Here is a 19,392-nt window from a genome sequence, read left to right as displayed (position 1 = left end):
GATCCACTTTGGCCTAGGTATATCTCAAACAGATCCTTTCTTCTCAAGCTAAAGGGAAAGGAGGAAATGTAGGTTATAAATAGGAATCAAAAGAGCCCTCCCGTTTATTGCAACAGGATGCCAGAGACACCGACATCTTTGAAAGTATGAGAGCTTTGAGCTTTTTACAAGACAGGTGAAGGGAACACATGTGTTAAATCACTGTACCCGCCTGGCCTTGGTCAGCCCTACCATAAAAGAAAAGAGATTACAAAGAGGTCTAATGAAGACACTGATCAAAGCCTGTAATGGTAATATGTAGCAGGTGTTTTCAAACCTTCGGCACCGAAGCAGGGGGGCCTCAGCTTATGTCTTTCGCAGACCGTGTTCTTTTGTCCTGATGAAACGGATAACCAGCAGAGCGCTTTTCAACACTTTTCCAGGAGAGATTATGAGGTATCTGCTGACCTCAGGAGAGCAACGGGAGTTTCAATGTGCGTTTGATATAGAAATGTTCCTACATATTCTTTCGCAGCTCCGTGGAAAAATGAACACAGCACTGGTTTGGGGCCCTTTTTACCTTTGGCTGTGAAGCACCTGGGCGTAGGCTGTGATCGACAGAGGGTTGAAAGAGACTTGGCAAGATTCAGCTTTGGAATATGTTCAAAGAGTGATTGTGTGTGTGTTTTTTTTATGCCAGTTGCAAAGTGTTGCTTCTGTTTTTCATCTATTGAAGCAGAAGTGAAGTGAAACTAAGTGTGTGCGTAACTTAAGGCAGCTTTCCTAGATGACATTTTCAGTGATTATTAATTAATTTTCAGCTGATGATTAATAGTCTAGAAATAATTGTGATTAACAATTTAATTGTCTTTTCTTGTTCAATATATGCATCTACTGACATACAAGCCAAAAATGTCCAAATTGGCTTATCAGCCATCTTGTTTACTAGCTGTGTTTGGTGGCTAACACTGTTAGCACTGTTGAGTTGGTACACTACACTCTTGGATGCGTGCATACACCCTCGCACACCCCCTCACACACACATTTTAATTATACAGAATCATGTGTAGTCAAGCAAAGCTAAACTCTTATTCTGGTAGCATGCATGCTAAAAACATTAGAATTAGCTAAACAGCTAACAAATAAACAAACCCTTTTCTAACTTATTGCTCTAATATGCTGCCCTCACATGTTAGAGAATCATATTAGAAGTTTTTTTGTTTTCATAAATCCCATGGCAAACGCACCCTGCTGAAAAAAGAACATTAGAGCCATTAGAAAACATGATGGTTTTGCTTTCTAAGTGGAATTGGCTTAGTTACCAACAGAGACTACTGTAGGACACCTTTAGATTCCATTAGGAAGCCATCAAATGCCTCTTTAATCAGTCCCAGAACACCTGTTAAACCATTAGAATCCTTTAAATGATAGCAATCCATCAGGAAAACACAAAATATCATTAGTGGCTATTGGACACTATCAGAAACCAACAGAAAGGTGTAATGGTTTCTATGATTTTTTTTTTTCAGCAGGGCACACAGCAAGCATATACTGGTCCGCTGGCTTGATGAGGTCGGCACCGCATTGACTATAGGCCCCTGCTGGTCCGCCCTCAGACCACCCACATTATTGTCCTGCATACAAGGTCTAACTATCTTTTAATCCCCTCAAGTAGAGTTTGAAAACCAAGATGAATATTACAAACAAATGAGATAAAAAGAATTGATGGCCTAATGTAAAATGATGATGAAAATATAAAATTAGCTGAAAATGTTGTAGCTGAAAACCTGCTGTATTTATAAACCTTGCTGTTAAAAAGATTTACTAATTAAAAAAGGATAACGCAAAAAAAAGTAAATTGGACAGTGAGTGGAAAACGGGCACTTAAAAAGGTGGTATTTTGTCTAATACTGTGCTTAATCCACTGGTGATTAAGCACAGTATTAGACAAAATACCACCTTTTAGGCTGTCTGGAAAATGTGGAGCAAAAAGCCAGTGGACCCCCAGCTTTGCAGTCAGCACGCCAACAGTGGCACACTATCCTCTTGCTATCTGGGAATATACAGCACATAAACAACTCAAAAGCTAGTAATTACAATGAAAACAAACAAAAATACAGCCCAAAAACGAATCAAAAGCTACTTGTATTCATGGAAAACAAATGTACAACACATAACTCGAGAGCTAGTTTTATTTATAGAACACACACAGCAGGTAAATGAATCAAAAGCTTGTTTCATTCATAGAAAACAAATACACAGCCCAAAAACGAATGAAAAGCTAGTTTTATTATATAAAACAAACACACAGCCCATAAACGAAGCAAGAGTTAGTTTTCTCTTAGAAAACAGTGTCCATAAACACTTAAAGAGCCAGTTCTGTTTAGATGTGAATGTCAGCATTACTTCCTTTTCCTTTGCACATTAAAGCACCATGAACTAAAAAGGTACTTTGCTCAGGTATTCTAGCAGCTTCGTTCGATATAATTTTCTTAATCTGTATCTTTTTTTTTACAAGTTTAGCGCAGGCTCTGTAGCCGAATGTAAAACATTCGCGCATTGCGATTTCCGGCTTGAGTCAAATTACAAGCGTGGCTTTTCCTGGCGCAAGGCTTCTGGGAAATGTAGTACATTGAACAGTAAAATGGGCGAATATTTTAAACTGAATGGCACTTACATGAAAAACTAACCAGCGTATCGACACGAATTTGATCTATGTCACGACTTCGTGTGTAACAGCTGTTTTTAACCCCCCAGCAGATGTTAAAGAAGCTTAAGGAAGCGAATGTAAACTACATCTCCCACGACGGCGCTTAATGAAATCGAGGCAGTGTAAACAGTACTTCAGGAACATGAAAAGATCGGATGACAGTGAGAGGGAAAAGAGGAGAAAGGTATCGCTTGCAGTTTTCTCTGAGTTCGCCAAGCACCACATGCCGTTGCACAGTTTCTAAGGAATGTTTCTGTGTGTCCGGGCCGGTGTTGCATGCGCTGTGTCGTTGTGTGGAGAGCTTTGCAAGCCTACGCATCTTCCCATGCTGGCGTTTTCTATAGGTTTTCCTTTCTTTTATACGACATTTCTTTCTTCATACACAAACGGCAGCGTGCAGAAACGATAGCCTGCGATAAACTGCGACGTGTGATTGTTTTCTAGCAGCTGTCATGAACTACTTCTGTGGATGAATTCTGTTCGGCCACGTAAAAGTCCAGGCTACCCTTCACAATGTTGCTTTAGCCGAAATCGTGACAATGAATGAAATCATCAGATAAAACGGTAAACCCCACATAGCTGACTGAAAGACAAACTGACAGAATGCGTTCAGGAGGCGATAAAAGTCCAGCCTCACTCTCGGGCGAATTTTGGTGTTAGATTTTGGAACAAGAGTCATTCTCTGTTTCAGTGCCTTAACGTCATCTATCGAGTGTATATTTGGTTTTTTCGCAAAACTGGCAGCTTTAAAGCATCATGAAGTGAAGGTCTAGACTACAGATTCTGTCAATAGCCTGCTCTTTTCTAGAGTTCCATCATCTTACATTCTTCATCACTACATTTTCTCCCACCATCCCTTTATGTCTTAGAACAAGTCAGGCTATCAGACATGCTGAGCATATTTCACAGTTGAAATCAGGTGTGAACAACCTTTTTGTTCTTTGGGATGTTTCTTTTCTTTTCTGGAAGGGCCTTTTAAAGGGAAATTCCACCAGTTTCTCATTTTTTTTTTCTGAATAATTCAGTCCTTGCGCTGTAAACAGATTCATTCAGAGTTGTTTGATGTGAAGTGGTTCGTTGTAGAAAAAAACTTACAGACTCTGACTTCTTTACAGTGGTGGTGATGGGAACCAGGGCTCACAATGTCTACAACATAATATAGCCATTTCATTTCCTATCCAAAACTACCAGTGAACCTACATGTGCGTTCTGATATGTAATGTTGGTGATTGCAAAATAGTCATAAATCTGAAAAACTACATTTTTATTAGGCACTATTTGCCTCACAATGCCTTGCATGTACCCCTCCACCATGAATAGATTAAAATAAATGTATTAAAATACATTTTAAGCCAAAACTTTACAACAGAATTATCATAAGTGTGTAAGCCATGAGGCAGCCTATATCTAAATATTTCATGTAATAACTTTCTGTGAGGGGGCTTTCAGAGGCAGTAAACTCTTCAGATGTCTGGTTCCTGTCACCACCACTGTGAACACTTCTGACTTGACAGGTTTTTCTAGATGATAGGGATCTAGGTGATTGGCTTTCTAAAGTACATTCCCCAAGTATGCAGGTATGTTATTAACCTCAGAACTTCTTAACATCATTGATTCTGGATTACATTGCAGCCAAGATTTCCACCTCCAGCACTTCATGCCCCCTTTCAGTATGTAATTTAAAAGATGGTGTTGAAAAAAGTCTTGTTCAGTTACTAGTATTACAGTCAAGGCATTGGTACCAAAATATTGAATATGGGCCTACTTGAGATCTCAATTGTCAAACCACTTAAAAGAGAGTTCCACTGATTTTTCAAAATTTCTACATAAAGCAATCATTGAGATGTAAACAAAGTCATTCAGAGAGGAGATAGATTACTGACTGGATAGATTACAGGCCTCTGACTAGTAGGGGCCTCAGGGGGCCTCAGATACCTGGGACAATCTACTGCAAATTGTCCCAACTTTAGATTGTAAACATTAGATGAATGTGGAGATCTTGTATGTTCAAGTCATTGAAATAAATGAAAAAAAAAAAATCTTATGTGTGATTTAGGCCAGGTTTTTGGTGTTGCTTTTCAAATGGGATGTTAGTGTTTCCCTTTCTGTTTGTGTAGGACTAGTTCTATTTTGGCATAATGGCTCAGTTTGGCTTGCAAGAAAAAACAAGTTTCAAAATTTCAGAGAAGATTAAATTCTTACACAAGATTCTTCAAATCTTGCAATAACTGATGAAGACATATAAACACACAAGCTCATAATAGTTTTTAAACTCACTTTTTTGGCATTATTGTTGAAGTTCAGTGGCCTTCAAAGACCCTTGTGCCCAGGGGCCTCCCAAGAGCATGATCCATCCCTGACTCAGAGGGGTCTAATGCGAAATGGTGCATTGTAGAGAAACTTGCTGAATCTTTCTGTACAGTGGTGGTTTCAGGAACCAATTGGTCGTGATGTCTACCACACAAATATAGTCATTTTATTTAGTATCAAAAAATAATAAACTTAAACGCGTCATCTTAGTTTTTATTTGTTATGTTGATAATGGTAAAATAGAGGTAAAACTGTAAATAAAATATATATTTTACCTTACAACACCCTGCATGTACCTCTCTGCCATTTAAAACGTGTTTTAGGCCAAAAGCTTATCTCAAAACAGTCGTAGAACTATGTCGGAGACATCAAGCAACATATTTGTAACCATGTCATGTAAGAGCTTTCTGTAAGGGGGCTTTTAGAGGCATTAAACACTTCAGACATCTGGTTCCTATCACCACTGTGAACTAGTTCTAGTTTCTCTAGAATGAAGCATTTCACATCAGACCACACTGAATGACTTTGACTTCAACAGTTTGATTACGGAGAAAAAAAACAGTGGAAGTTACCTTTATTTCCATTCTTTTCACTGATTGCAAGTTATATGTAGGTAACAAATTAGCATGTACAAATTCATGAGTCAGGCTTCAGTCATTGTGGTTTTGTTAGTGTTTAAACAAACTATTTGAGATCTGTAATAGTTGTATTGTATCTTGTTCAGTAAAGACTTTCATTTTGGAAAAGCATTCTTTTTCTTCTTTTGGTGCTTTTAGTTTCCTTTGAAATTGGATTGGCCACAGATTCATTTCAGTACACTACATAAATATGCAGCATAAGCAGAAATAAGCTTTGGCATAAGTTGAGACATTTTTGATAGCAAGAACTGTATCACTCAGAATTCATCCATTATTCATCCAGTGTTCACCATAATCTATTTCATTTCTCCAAATTAGGATAAATGAAATGTATGTTATTAGGTGCTTATTTACGTTTATTTAGCTTTATTTACTGGTTTATTTTATTTATTTACTTTTTGGTTTAGTTATTTCAAGTCAGTGTGGTAGGCCCTGCCTTACAACATAAAGCGTTAACTCTACACACTTTAAAAAGATGGTTCTTCAGGGGTTCTTTAGTAAAGGCAATTGTTCTATTTAGAGCCATGTGTTCTATATAGAACCATTTGATGCTGTGCTGGTACATTTTTTCTTCATTAAGGTACATTGTTGTACCCTCAAAGTGGTTTTAAGGTCCAATTATGTACCTTAGATAAGTTTTTCCCAGGTGAAAAGTACGTATTAGTACCTTTTCATAAACTAATGTTTTAAAACAGAACAATAAAATAAAAAGCCTGGAGATGAGACAGGGTGTGTGGAGTCAATACAACTTAGAAAATTTAATTTCAGTGGATTATGGTACAGTTATGTTCCATGACTAAAGGTACTGAGATGTACCCTTGAGGGTCTAACCCTAGTGACAGTTTCATATCTTTTTTCTGAGAGTGTGCATTGTGAAATGGTTCTCTGGATTGATGGAGATTGTGTTATATATGGTTCTGTATAAAACCTCTTGAAAATGGCACCAAAAAGGGTTCCGCTATTATTATGATATCAAGCTTGTGACAATAGAAGAACCCTTATTGGTGCTATATACAACCACATACAACACATTCAATCAATCTGAATAACCTTTTCACCATGCAAAGAACCATTTAAGCATGAAATGGTCCCATATAGAATCCATGGTTCTAAACAGAACCATTGCCTTGAAGAACCATCTTTTTAACGTTCTGTTGGTGATGATGCCAGAATAGACATTCTCAGTCTTTAATCGTAATTGTGGAGGACCATGGAGTTCTGCTGTAATTTATCTGCCACACTCTTTCTAATATTGGTGTTAGTTTGTTATCAGCAGAGAACATGATTGAATGATAACATTGCTAACAAATGCAAGGCCCCAGAGCAGATAATCCTCTCTGAATGTTATTGTCAGGTTTGATAGATACAGTTTAACATGATTTGAAGCAATGCAAATAACATTTCCACTGTTATGGGCAGATAAGGTAGCAAATCACATCACTTAGCTAATCTGTGGAAAGGCCACATTTACTGCCTGGGCAAAAGCCATAGTAGGCATTAGAATTAGATAACTTCTGTTTCATTATTTGGATGATATTATGGGTAGTTATGGGCCGTTTAGGATTCTTATGACAAATGTACACTTATATTGTAGGCTGTTGGAGATCTGGATCACATTTGTGAAATTATTGGTAGTTACAGGTAGTTTGCTGTTTATTACTGTTGGCAGGCAGATGTGTTGGTTTTAGCAATGAACAGATCACTTGACCCTAAAAGACCACACCTAATATTTTAATGTGTGTTTACTATGTTCATTATTAGTGATGCACCAAATGACAACTCCTAGCCAAAACAGAAATTCAGGACACAGTCAGCTGAAAACTGAAAAAAGTTATTCATTTATTATTCTATTTTGCCTTTATTTATGCTTTTGAATGAGTGCAATAAACATAAATAACTACACAGTAATGAAGAAAAACACTTTTATTATTAATAGGCACTATTTAAAATAGAATAAAACTGAGCTAACAATATATGAAAACAGTTAGCTAGAAAAGAGTTTACAAAATTATTACAGTATGTACAGCATGTGCCTATAAAATCCACGGTTGGTCATCCAAGGCAATGAATTCCATTATTTTTAATCGTTTGCGATTTATTTCACCATTTCAGAAACTACCTACAGATAATGTATGAGTGCTAGCTGGGACCTTTTCTTCTATTGTTTTGCTGTATACATTTCATATGGTATAGCAAATCCGTGTTGGAGACATTCTTGGGTATCAACTCTTGATATTTGACATGAACAGTCAATACAAATTACTCGTCTAATGTTAAATGTAGGAACCGTGAAATAGTTTAATTTTAGTTTCAAATTTTGGATGGATGACATTTTCACTGTTGATTTGCTGCCACTCAAACTATTTGAACATGTCTACACTCACCATACAGTAAAGAAAAGAAAAGTTGATTACACTGTAAAAATTTCATTACCATCAAAATTATTTGTTAGGTGTTAGATTTTGACACTTCCTAATAGGCCTATTTCATTTTTAGTTTATTTTTTCCAGCAAAATTTCCAGTCTTTTCTTTGGGATAAAAACAGCCACATTTGACCAGTTTATGCTGAAGATTTTCAGTGGTAGAAATTTCGGTGCATTCTCATTCATTATTAATAGAACCAGAGCTCATAACAGAGCAGCTATGGTTTGGAATTCTATGCTTGAACTATTAAGTTGTTAATCTTGAGACTTTGTCTTTCATTCCATAACTACTTTATTATGTAACTACTGTAAGCTAGCATGTAAGTTAAAGTGTGGGGGTGTAGAATTTAAAATAAAAGAGTTTAATAGTAAACTGTCATAATTTCCTATCTTGTGTAATCTGTGGGAATCGTACCAATGGCATTACTGGCAGTCGCATAGGGCATTTTCATTGTATTTCATGTACAGTGCTTTTCTCAGTAATCACTTCTTAACAGGTACACATCCTTTCAGACTCATAGTGTTGAGTTGTCTTCTCACAGTGCAGAAACACCTGTGGATTTTTTTTTTTGATTTGAAGCAAAAGTGGAGCTTGATTTTCTCCTCTATCTCAAAAAGTGCTGTTAATCTGATGTGGACAGGTTTGGTGGTCTACCGGGTCTTGCATGGTTGTTAGGAGTCCCAGTTTTAAACTTTGGCTTTGGAAACAGTTTTTCCACTTATGTTCATTTGACTTTCCTTTATTTTTCTTGTATCTAATCTCCTCAGAAATATCCCTGAAGTATGAGTAACTTGTACTTAATGGCTATTTGGCTATTGTCTAGAAATCAAATAAAAGAATGATGGCCTCTGACTTTTGTACACAACTGCAGATAAAGTCCTAAAAAAAAAGGCAATTTGAGAGAAATCAGAAGGACACCAGCGATAACTAAACCTCCTTGTTGGGGTAAGTTTTTCTAATTGAAACTTGAAGCTCAGTGAGTTAACTAAATCAAATATCATTTTGCTCAAACCGGCATATAATGAGAGTGTTGAATCTTTGAATTTTTGAAAAATCTTTGAAGATCTGATCAAGTGATCTGACATGGACAGATGTAGGCCTAAATGCTTAGTTCATAATATAAAGTCAACAGTAGCTGAATTCTCTCTTTTTCATCTCTCGTTTTGTTCTTTTTTGTCTGCCTCTTTGTCTGTCTCTCTGCCCTGTTCCCTAATGGCTCATATGTTTGGATGATGTCTGACAGCAGTGAAACTATGTAGGACGTGGTTCCTCCTGTTTATTAAAAAGAGCCATGGAGACCAGATGAGCCACTGGCTCAGAGTTCTCACTGCAGCTGGTGTTCAGACAGACAGATGAACAGACAGACAGACAGACAGACAGACAAAGTGGCTTTGAATTCCACCAGTTTTTCTTTCTGCATAATTCAGTCATTGGATAGTCGTTCAGAGTGGTTTGATATGGGATGGTGCATTGTGGATAAATTTGCATAACTGGATTTCTTTACAGTGGCAATGATAGGAACCAGAGGTCATGATTTCTACAGTGCAAATACAGCCATTTGATTTACTGTCCTGAATGACCATTGAACGTACATGTGTCTTCTGAGTTTTATGTGTAATGTTGCTGGTAAAGTAGTGTAAAATCTGAAAAGTAAGTTGTCTTTAGGAACAGTTTGACGTTATAGCACCCTGCATGTACGCCTCCGTCATGAGTGGATTTTAAAAATATGTTTTAGGAAAAATCTTTATATGAAGGATAAGAATTGGATGATTGTCTTACGATTCAGGCAACATATTTGTAACAATGTCTTGTCAATAACTTTCTGTAAGGTAGCTGTCAGAGGCATTAAGTGCTTTGGACACTTCCTTTTACCACCACTGTAAACTATTCTGACTTGGTAAACTTCATAGAATGGCATGTTTTAATCAAACCACACTGAATGACTGTGTATCTCTCTCTCTCATTCTTTGCAGCAGTGTGCAAAACTCTGCCTCAGATATGAGTTTATCTTAACCTTTATATCAGTATGCCGCAAATAAGTACAGATAACGCAATATACAAAAAACAAACAAGTGCAAACTATGTTAGTCCATTTAGCCATGTGGCTAAGCCAGGGATGTTTCAGTTACATTTCAAATAAAAATGAAAACACAGCAGACCCTCCCGCTGTCTAGTCCGTTGCATGTGAAGCAGTCAGCTTTGTTTTTGAGGCAGTCTTTTGAGGTTAGTCTTAGCCTAACTTGGACACCAGACTGATGAGGAGCCGCCAGACTTGGTCAGCTGCATCAGATGGCATTGTGATCTCTGGGCCTTGTCTGCACAACAAGCTGTAGGCCAGTTGGTAGTGATAGTGTGAATGACTAATATTTTCCAAATTCCACAGTGTATGGGATGCATGTGTGAGACAAATGAATTTGACAAAGCTGACGTTGGCTTCTTGTTCCTGTTCCACCTTAAGTGGTGCAGCAGCTATATTGATGTGTCTGTACAGATGCCAGAATGTAACTGCTGCATTTAAGGTGGAGTAAAAAAATTATGGAAAAAAAATCTGCAAAGCTTCAGCTGTGTAGAAATGAAGACATTTAGCACTGCTTTTGCCAGAAACCAATATTGATATAGGTTTATCTATATATTGTTCAGTTTTGCTCAATAAAACTTTGGTTTTAGAAAGAAGTATTCTTACTTTGGTTGTAAAAAAGTATTCTAGCCGCTGTTAATCTGCAAAATAGTTTTCCCTAAGCATCTAAAATGGTTTTATTTCAAAATATGTACATACTGAGATATATACCAAAGCCATCTGAAATCTTAATTATACCGCTATATAAATTTTTGGCCATAGTGCCCATTATTACCTTGAATTATATTTAAAACACTTTGGTGAATGCTTGATGCAGTTAAAGATCAGCCTGCATTATTTTGATCTTGTTTATTGGATCACACTGATGGCTTCACTTGTCAAAATGCTTGCAGAAGCACTCATGAGGAATGTCTATGATTGGTCAGAATGCTCAGAGTAAATAATGTAGTGATTTTGTGATGCCGTATTTGCACCCCTCTGCATTAGTAGTATTACAAAGGCTAATATTGCAATAATGACTAACAAACGATATACTGTGCAGCCCTAATTCCCTGGTGAGCATAAGGATTATGCAGAGGCAACCATGGCAAAATGACTGGAAAACCACAGATTAGTGAAATTGTTTATGCCTGTGGCTCGTTATAGTGAAAAACTGGTCTACTTTATCATATTCAGTAATAAGCGGGGACATAAGCTGTAGTCTTGAATACAGGACATGTTTGCAGTTATGCTCAGTCATTGGATGTAGACTGATATGTCCTTTCTCATGTCACAAAAGAGGCTGCGAGTGATTTGTCTTTTTTTCCCTTAAAAAATGCCTTGTCCTCTCTTCAGCCCTGCTAGGGGTTTCCTAACCATATGTGGTGCATATGCATGATGAAAAAGCTCTTTCTGATTATCATCCTGTACCATAAAAAAGGCATGTTGTTGGCTAATAGACTGTTAAAGAGTGACTTCATCCCTTAAGAAATGCCCTTACACGGCCTTCTCTACCCATAGAAATACTGTCAGCATTATTTTTTGATCTAAGGACACTAAAGGAAAAGTCGCTAGTTTTAACTTGTTCACTAAATGAAACCAACTGTGAGGGCGCAATTAGAGTATTTTACCATAAATACTGTGTGGTTTATCTGACATGCTGTTGTATGTACGGATTTGATCAAGTAGACCTGTGTTTTTCAATGAAAACTGAGGCCTGCTCTGCTTTTCTCCTCCATCTGTTAAACGTGCTTTATAACTTCACACTTGTAACCCCGTCGAAGGATCCTGTGTTTCTTTTGACACTTTGTCTGATGTCTGCCTGATATGTTGTTGACAGGATAACCCTCGTCCAGTGATGAAATACGCTTTTGACACACTAAAAAGAGCATTAATGGGAAAAAAAAGGAATCAGGAAAGAGATAAAGGAATTTTTCCCCCCGAATGGACTGTAAGTAATGACAGCAGAGGGTTGCCAGATGTTCCAGAGCCTTTTTCCTCCTCCTTGCCTATCATTCGAAGTGGTTTTGGCTCATTGGCTTTCTGTGCTCGTGTGTTTGCCGGAGCAAGCTGTTTAGGCTATTTAATTCCTAAACACTCATTAAAATGGTTTGTGTTCCCCTTGGCAATTCTGTTAAATTAACAGCTAGCTACGGCTACAGGCTGATTATGTGACCACACAGCCCGTCTTGGTTAATCGATCCCCCCTCCCTACCTTCGCAAAATGGTTCCCTGTAAATAAGTGTAAAGCTAACGATTTATGGGCCCTAACGTCCAGGCGCTGTCATGTCGGAGCCGATGTTTTAGCGGGAGGTGGTGTCACTTTCGGCCTAATCAGCAGCTTTCTTCCCTGTTTCGCTTCGTTCTCTCTCTCCGATACCCGACACGTGGCCAGCCTCTGTTAATGACTCCATAATGGAGAAATAGTGTGGGGTGTTGACATAAAGTGCACTCAGGAATACATAAGACCGACTACACGCAGACCGCGGCGGGACTGGATTTACATTCGAGGGATGAAAATGAAGGAATGAAAAAAAGAGAGAGGGGAAGGAGGAAAGAGCGAGGGGGCAAGCCCCTGACTTCATCAGGCTGGTGTCCATAAAAAGAGAGAGAGAGAGAGGAAACAAGGTGGTGGGGGGAGTTAGAAAAATACTGCCCCAGCTGATAATGATACCATTACACTAATGGAGGCAGCAAATGAAGTAGCAGGCTGACACCCTGCTTTATTACCGCGGGGGGCCACTTCCTGCTGCATTCCTAATAGCTGGAGCAGCAAGTATTGATCAGGCCATCATACCGCTAATCCACGCGGACATTACTTGCCACAACGACATGTCAGTCCTGCCACTGGTTGCCACTAGCCGCTAGCTACAGCTCACCGTGTCCCTCAGTTCCCCCTGTTAGCCCACCCCACCCACGTTCCTGATTTAGTGCCGGAGAGGGAGCGTGATGGGGAGGTTCTCAGCAGGGTAGGTCTCATAATGGTCCTCAGTTGGCATGGTGTGATTTTGAGAGGGAAAACAGGGGGTGGGGAAGGGTAATAGGGCTCAGTGATTAAGTAAAAGCAATAGAATTCGTTTAATTAAGAAGTTAAGCATTATCTGGTCTCCTGCCTCTTTATGGCTGTGTTGGACAGTGTTTGAGCTTAAGTAATGAGTGAGCCGCTGTCTTCACTAATGACCTTTTGCTGTAAATAAGGACAAACTGAGAGGAACTAAGGGTTGCCAGGTGCCACATGTCATTAGATCATGCTGATTTCAAATGATGTAGATGTTGTGCCGGAGAACACTGGACGTAACACTTCCTTTACATGTAGCAACTTTAGGATAGCTATTAGCGTGGATAGTTACAGAATGTAATAGCTTTCTTATTAGATCTGCATGATATGAACAGAATTACGTATTGAACTGAGTGAATTTATACAGTAGTTTAGGTACGACAGCACAATTGCAGTGTGTTCAGTATCATATGTTAAGCTTTACACTGCAGCTAACGTTACTGTTTTTATTTTAGCACATACAAAAACAGTAAATGAATACATCAGATAACTTGTATAAGATAATATTTGATCTGCAGCATGTTTGGTCTGATTCTGGAAAAGAGTTTGACCGCAGGCCTACATCAATTTTCATACCTGCCATTGGCCCAAGGAAGCTTTTCAGTTGGCAGTTGGGAAAGTGGAACAATTAAACAAATTGAAATTCAGAACTAAGAGAATCCTATTTAGCAAATGGGATGGGCTTTGAAATGCTTTACAGACTAGCTGGAACAAAATCACATTTAGGTTATTGAAAAAGCTGTGCTGAACCTGATATCGTGACAGTTTTGTGGCTGTGTCTGTTTAGCAAATGTCTTATAATTTTGGCAGAAAGGACAGGCAAGATTATAGCATGTTTGATGCAATATTTGGGGCTTCATTGTGTTATTTTGTAGAACTGCTTTATGAAAGCACACTGTTGTAAAACAATTATTGCTAAAAACACTCTCCTTCTATTGTTCAGTTTCTGTAATATTGATAGATGCAGTTTATGCCCAAAAGTATGTGAACCCCTCCCCCCATTTATTGGGTTCAGGTGTTTGCTAACAGGTGTATAAAATCCAGCACATAGCCACGCAGTGTCCATAGATGAACATTAGCAGTAGGGCTGTGTTGAAGAGCTCATTGACATTAAACGTCTTTCACAAGATACCAGCTTTGCCAAGTACAGTTTGTGAAATTTCTGCCCTGATAGATCTGCCTCAGTCAACTGTAAGTGCTGTAATTGTGAAATGGAAGCCTCTTGGAGCTACAACTGCTCAGCAACAAAGTGGTAGAACATGCAAACTCTGTTGGGAGCTTCATGAAATGGGTTTCCAAGGCTGAGCAGCCACACACAATCTTAAGATCATAATGCGTAATGCCATGTGTCGGCAGGAATGGTGTAAAATATTCCGCCGCGGGACTCTGGAGCAGTGGAAAAAGCGTTTTTCAGAGTGGTGAATCACGCTTCACTATCTTCCAAACAAATCTGCGTTTGGCAGATGTCAGCAGAGTGCTACTATAAGGCAATTATATATGCCTCCAATTTTGTGGTAGCAGTCTGGGGACGGCCCTTTCCTCTTCCAGCATCACTGTGCCCTTGTGCACAAAGTGAGCTGCAAAACACATGATTTGATGAGTTTGGTGCGGAGGAACTCCAGTGGCCTACACAGAGCCCTGACCTCAACCCCACTGACCACCTTTGGGATGAATTGGAATGGCAATTGTGAGCTAAGCGTTTTTGTCCAGCATTGGTGTCTGACGTCACAAATGCTCTTTCAACCCAGTGGGCACAAATTCCCACCAACACACTCTAAAATGTTGTGGAAAGCCTTACTAGAAGAGTGGAGGCTGTTATAGCTGCAAAATTTGGGCCAACTAGATGTTAATGTCCCTGATTTTGTTATGGGATGTTCAACAAGCTCATATTGTTGTGATTGTCAAGTGTCCACAAACCTTTTTGGTATAAATAGTACAACATCAGTGAACCCGTAGCGATTTTGGAGCATGTGACTGTCTTGATTCTTCAGAGTGCCAGCAAAATCACTGAGATGGATCATTTGATGTTTGGTCAAGATGCTCACAGCAAGCAATAACACATTCATGATTTGTTAGAGCCTAAATTGCATAGTATTGCCTCCTGCAGAATTGATATTGCAAAGACCAGTGTCACAATGCAGACCAATGCAGGTTAACCAACAATATATGGTGTATTTATAATTTGTAGGTCTATATAGCAGGTTTTTTGCAATTCTGAAGTAGTGTGAGAAAGCAACTCTAGTTCCGCTGTGGCTACACCTACTCTATTTAGTTAGAAATTTGTGCAACCTCTTAACTACTGATGATGGAAAGCTTTGGGCTTCATCACAAATGGCTTAAAGCACGATTAACAACTGTGCAGCAGGCCTTTGGTACAGGGCTGCTCTCCTGTCACACAGATGGCCTCTGCCCGGCCGAGGTGATCACTCTCTGCGAGCGTTAGTGCTAGCCTCTTTCCCCTGTATCAGCACATCTAGCGCTAACCTTTGCTCTGCTGCTAATCAAACGGTTTAGCTTAAGGGGAGCACTCATTCAGGCCTCTCATTATGAATGCTCCTGTAGCCATAAAGATGTATATTTATATTTCTCCATCTCGGGTGGCTGTCGCGGGGTAACTAGTTATTGATCTGGATATTTAGTCATTTCTTTCTGCTTGGCCATCAATATTCGGCTAACACGGCATGTGTGCTATGCTTGACCCCGGCCCCTGCCTCTGTCTCAGATCCCATTGGAGTTTAGTGATATACTATTCTGAAAAGCAAATCAATGAGTGAATATGAAGTTTGCAGTGTAATATAGGGCGACCCTGGGGCCTGTGGCGCTTGCATTGATCCGATATGTGGACTTAGGTTGATTTGTCTGTTTGGCTTTGCTTTCTATATCATCTATAGGCTGTGGGGGATCACATATCCTTATACCTTATGGACATGTTTTATATCTTTATCAGCCTCTCTGAATATTTTTGAAGAAGATAGCGACAATGTCTTTTGTTCTCTTAGCTAAATGCTACATTATGTATACTGAAGTTGTGTTGAAAGTGTGCAGTTCTAACTTTCAGTCTTTACCATATTGTGTTTGTAGGTAGAAAATGAGATATTTCATTATGATTGCAATTTAATGGCAAGTTGTTTATGAAATTGTACATACAGTCTAATTTTGTGGAAAGAAAAAACATCCTTTACAGTTTTTAAAGTTTTTTGTCATTGTTTGACATAAAAACAAATGGAAAAAGGGTCTGCTTATACTGAACCTGAACTGAGCTTGACACTAAGTTTGCTAACACAAAGTGTTCCAAAGGTATTATTTATTGAGTCCACTGTATTATTTGATCGTTTTTGTTGTTGCAGAATAAAAAATAGTCTGAGTGGACTTGTGAGGCAAAAAAGTTCAAATAGCAGTACAAAGTTACATTTAGATCTCTATAAACTTTTGAGTTTTTGACCATCCAAGAGCAATAAGAGCCGTAGGCCATATTTTAGCTGTATTTGTCTGGAGTCTCATATTGTGACTTTTTAAAATACAGCATTTTTAAAGAATGGCTTTTCACAAAGAACAATTTTGGTTAGCATTTGTAGAGATATTAGGTTTTAGGCTAGAAATGGTTCTAGCACAGGTTAGCTCTCTACTGTTAAACCACCAAGGCTGTCATGTGTGAAGACACTTCAGTGAATGCGAGCTGGGCACGACCCAATTATAGTGAAACTAAATGAAAATCACTTTGCAGATTGTAACTGACCATTTGCAAAATAGCCATTGATGTAACATTCAATCAGTCACTGCTTAGCAACCGTCTCTAAGCACTACTTCTTCACAATGGTAAATAAAAACTCTGGCAAAACTCCACAGAACAAACCTGCAGTGAGAACAGCGATTGAGTTATTAGGCTAAAATATTGGAGAAATGTGTTACTGAGTAACATGCATTTCAGATACAAGCTATCCTGATCATCTGGAGGGCACGTGTTGTTTTTTATTTCCTTCAAGAAGCTAAAGACAGTGTGAAGGACCACACTCACAGCTCAGTGTTTAATATTAATGGCTTTTAAGGCTGGCTGTACACAATTAAACTTTGAAGCAACTAGTTGCATGTTGTGAATTGCCTGCAACATCATTTCCGCCTTGCTATCAAGCAATCCAGAAACAAACATTTGATTACTCCACCAGTTCACCAAATTAGAAGTTTGTTTTTTAACACATTCTCACTAGAAAGTCATTTGCGAAGTGTAATTTATGTTTGCCGGCTTTTTTTTGATCATCTTCAGTATCTGTCATAGATCTATCTTTGTAGGATTCTTTATTGTATATTTGAGTTTTGTATATGTTGTGTGTTGGTTAAATGATTATTTAAGTAGCTGTTACAATTACAGCCTACATGATGCTTCAATCATCCTGTCCTAGAAGCTCAAGAACATTCTGAACCGTTTCTCTGTCTCGTCTTCTGTAATATTTTCATTCTTTGGATAACAAATGAATCTAAGCTCAGTGTAGCGTTAGCCATCCAGAGAGGAGAACATGAATCTAGCTACATAGATCACAGTAACAGCTGGCTTAAAAGAATAAACTGTGGCACAAGCAGCCATGTAAACAGATGCTAGTGTTAATGTAGCTGGCTAGGTAACAGCTGTTTAAAGAAATGTTAGCTTCAGGAAATTCATGTTTGTTGTCATGGCTCAGAGGACTGACAGAATGGAAAAACTACCAACCTAGAGTCAGTTGGGGGAAGGGTCTCGCCCAATAAACCCACTTTTGTTTCATTTTCCTGTCCACTGATCTGCTGAAATGGTTCATTTCAATGGTTTGAAAGTATGTCGTTTGGGATGGTCACATGGTGCGTTTATCAGCGTTTTGATTGGCTGTTTCATGAAACTGTTGCAACTGAGTTTCAAATGAGTTGCAGAACTCTCTACATTGTGCAACTGAAGTGCAGTTTAGTTTCATGTAAGCTTTAAGCAACTAAAACTGCATCAAACCGTTTCAGCTAAACTTAGTGTAGCTTACTGCACTTGCTAACATTAAATAATGTTAAATGATAAATAACTTTTTGGAACAATGTTAAGATCAGTAAGCTTTTCTTAGCTCAGCTGCTGACATTGCTGGCAGTTTAATAAAGTTGTCAGATGTAAGTACTAAAGCACTTGTAGGTGTGCATTTTTTTACTCTTTGATGTCTGCTAAAAGACCTCGAGTACAAGATGACATATCCTCAACATTTAACGTTTCTCCCATTAGTCTGACCATCTGATCGTTTTTTAGGTGAAATGTGTTCATTGAGTTTGTTTATTCAAATTTCAGATAAATGGTGGTAAAATAAACACATTTCTGAGGAGTTGTTAATGTGTTATCTGCTTACTAGACTGAATATTTTTTGGTTCGTCCCACTTTACGTTGGACAGTATAGTGTGGTTTGTTATCCAAAGTTAGTTTGACACCCTTGTGTTAGCTAGTTTTTTTGTAGAGTGTTTAGTGTATGATTTTAAGATTACATTGGCACCATATATTAGTTAATGGGTAACATATTAGAATTTTGTCTCGATCAAATTGCTGCACTGCTGTGGAAGGCGTATATGCAGTAATGCTGTGTTATGGGGCTGACCACTGTATGTCATAGTGAAGTCTACACATTGTGTGCTAATGAAACATGTCAACTGCAGTGAGTTACCAGTCTCACTGACCCGTCCATTTAGAGTTCATCTGTCAGCATTGGTGTGATCGGCACTAATATATAGTCAATAATCAATATGCTCAGTAACCATGGTGGTATCCCAGGGGACCATTGAATAAACATAGCATTGATCTAGTAAACTAGACGTGGACATTTTATGCTTGGATAGGTTGCGCACACACACATGCATGCACACATGCGTATGTATGTATATATAAGGTCAAAAATGCGCATGTGAGAAATGAATTAGGACTGTTTTTGGTTCGTAAAAAAATTAAATATTGAAAAATATGTTGAGTACAAAATCCACACTGCCTCTGTCACTTTGCTTCAGATGGGAATATCAGCTCTTTTTTCTCCCTTTTTCTAATTAAACTGTTTTACAGCAGGTTTAAAGCTTGACAGCACAAACAGCAGCTCTGTTTATTTCAGTGAAATCTCAATCACAGGTTTTTACTGCTGTATCAGAGAAGAATAGCCTCCACACAGTGTTTGTACAGTGCAAGAGCTGTTCTGCAACTACATCAAGATCATCACATTTTAGTTAATTATTATTT

At 38.5% G+C, this 19,392-nt stretch overlaps 1 protein-coding gene across 1 annotated transcript in view; it reads left to right on the top strand.

Annotated features, from left to right (window-relative positions):
* Nucleotides 1-2,641: 2,641 nt before the first annotated feature.
* Nucleotides 2,642-19,392, top strand: part of fto (FTO alpha-ketoglutarate dependent dioxygenase) — a 230,536-nt gene continuing 213,785 nt past the window's right edge. Inside the window, exon 1 of the mRNA XM_036584026.1 lies at nt 2,642-2,873. Coding sequence (XP_036439919.1) covers nt 2,796-2,873 — 78 coding nt within the window. The 5' untranslated portion in view covers nt 2,642-2,795. The remainder of the gene's footprint in view (nt 2,874-19,392) is intronic.

The sequence above is a fragment of the Colossoma macropomum genome, unplaced genomic scaffold (genome assembly GCF_904425465.1).
Source record: "Colossoma macropomum unplaced genomic scaffold, Colossoma_macropomum, whole genome shotgun sequence".
Taxonomy (NCBI): domain Eukaryota; kingdom Metazoa; phylum Chordata; class Actinopteri; order Characiformes; family Serrasalmidae; genus Colossoma; species Colossoma macropomum.
This window is presented reverse-complemented; position numbering and strand designations above follow the sequence as displayed.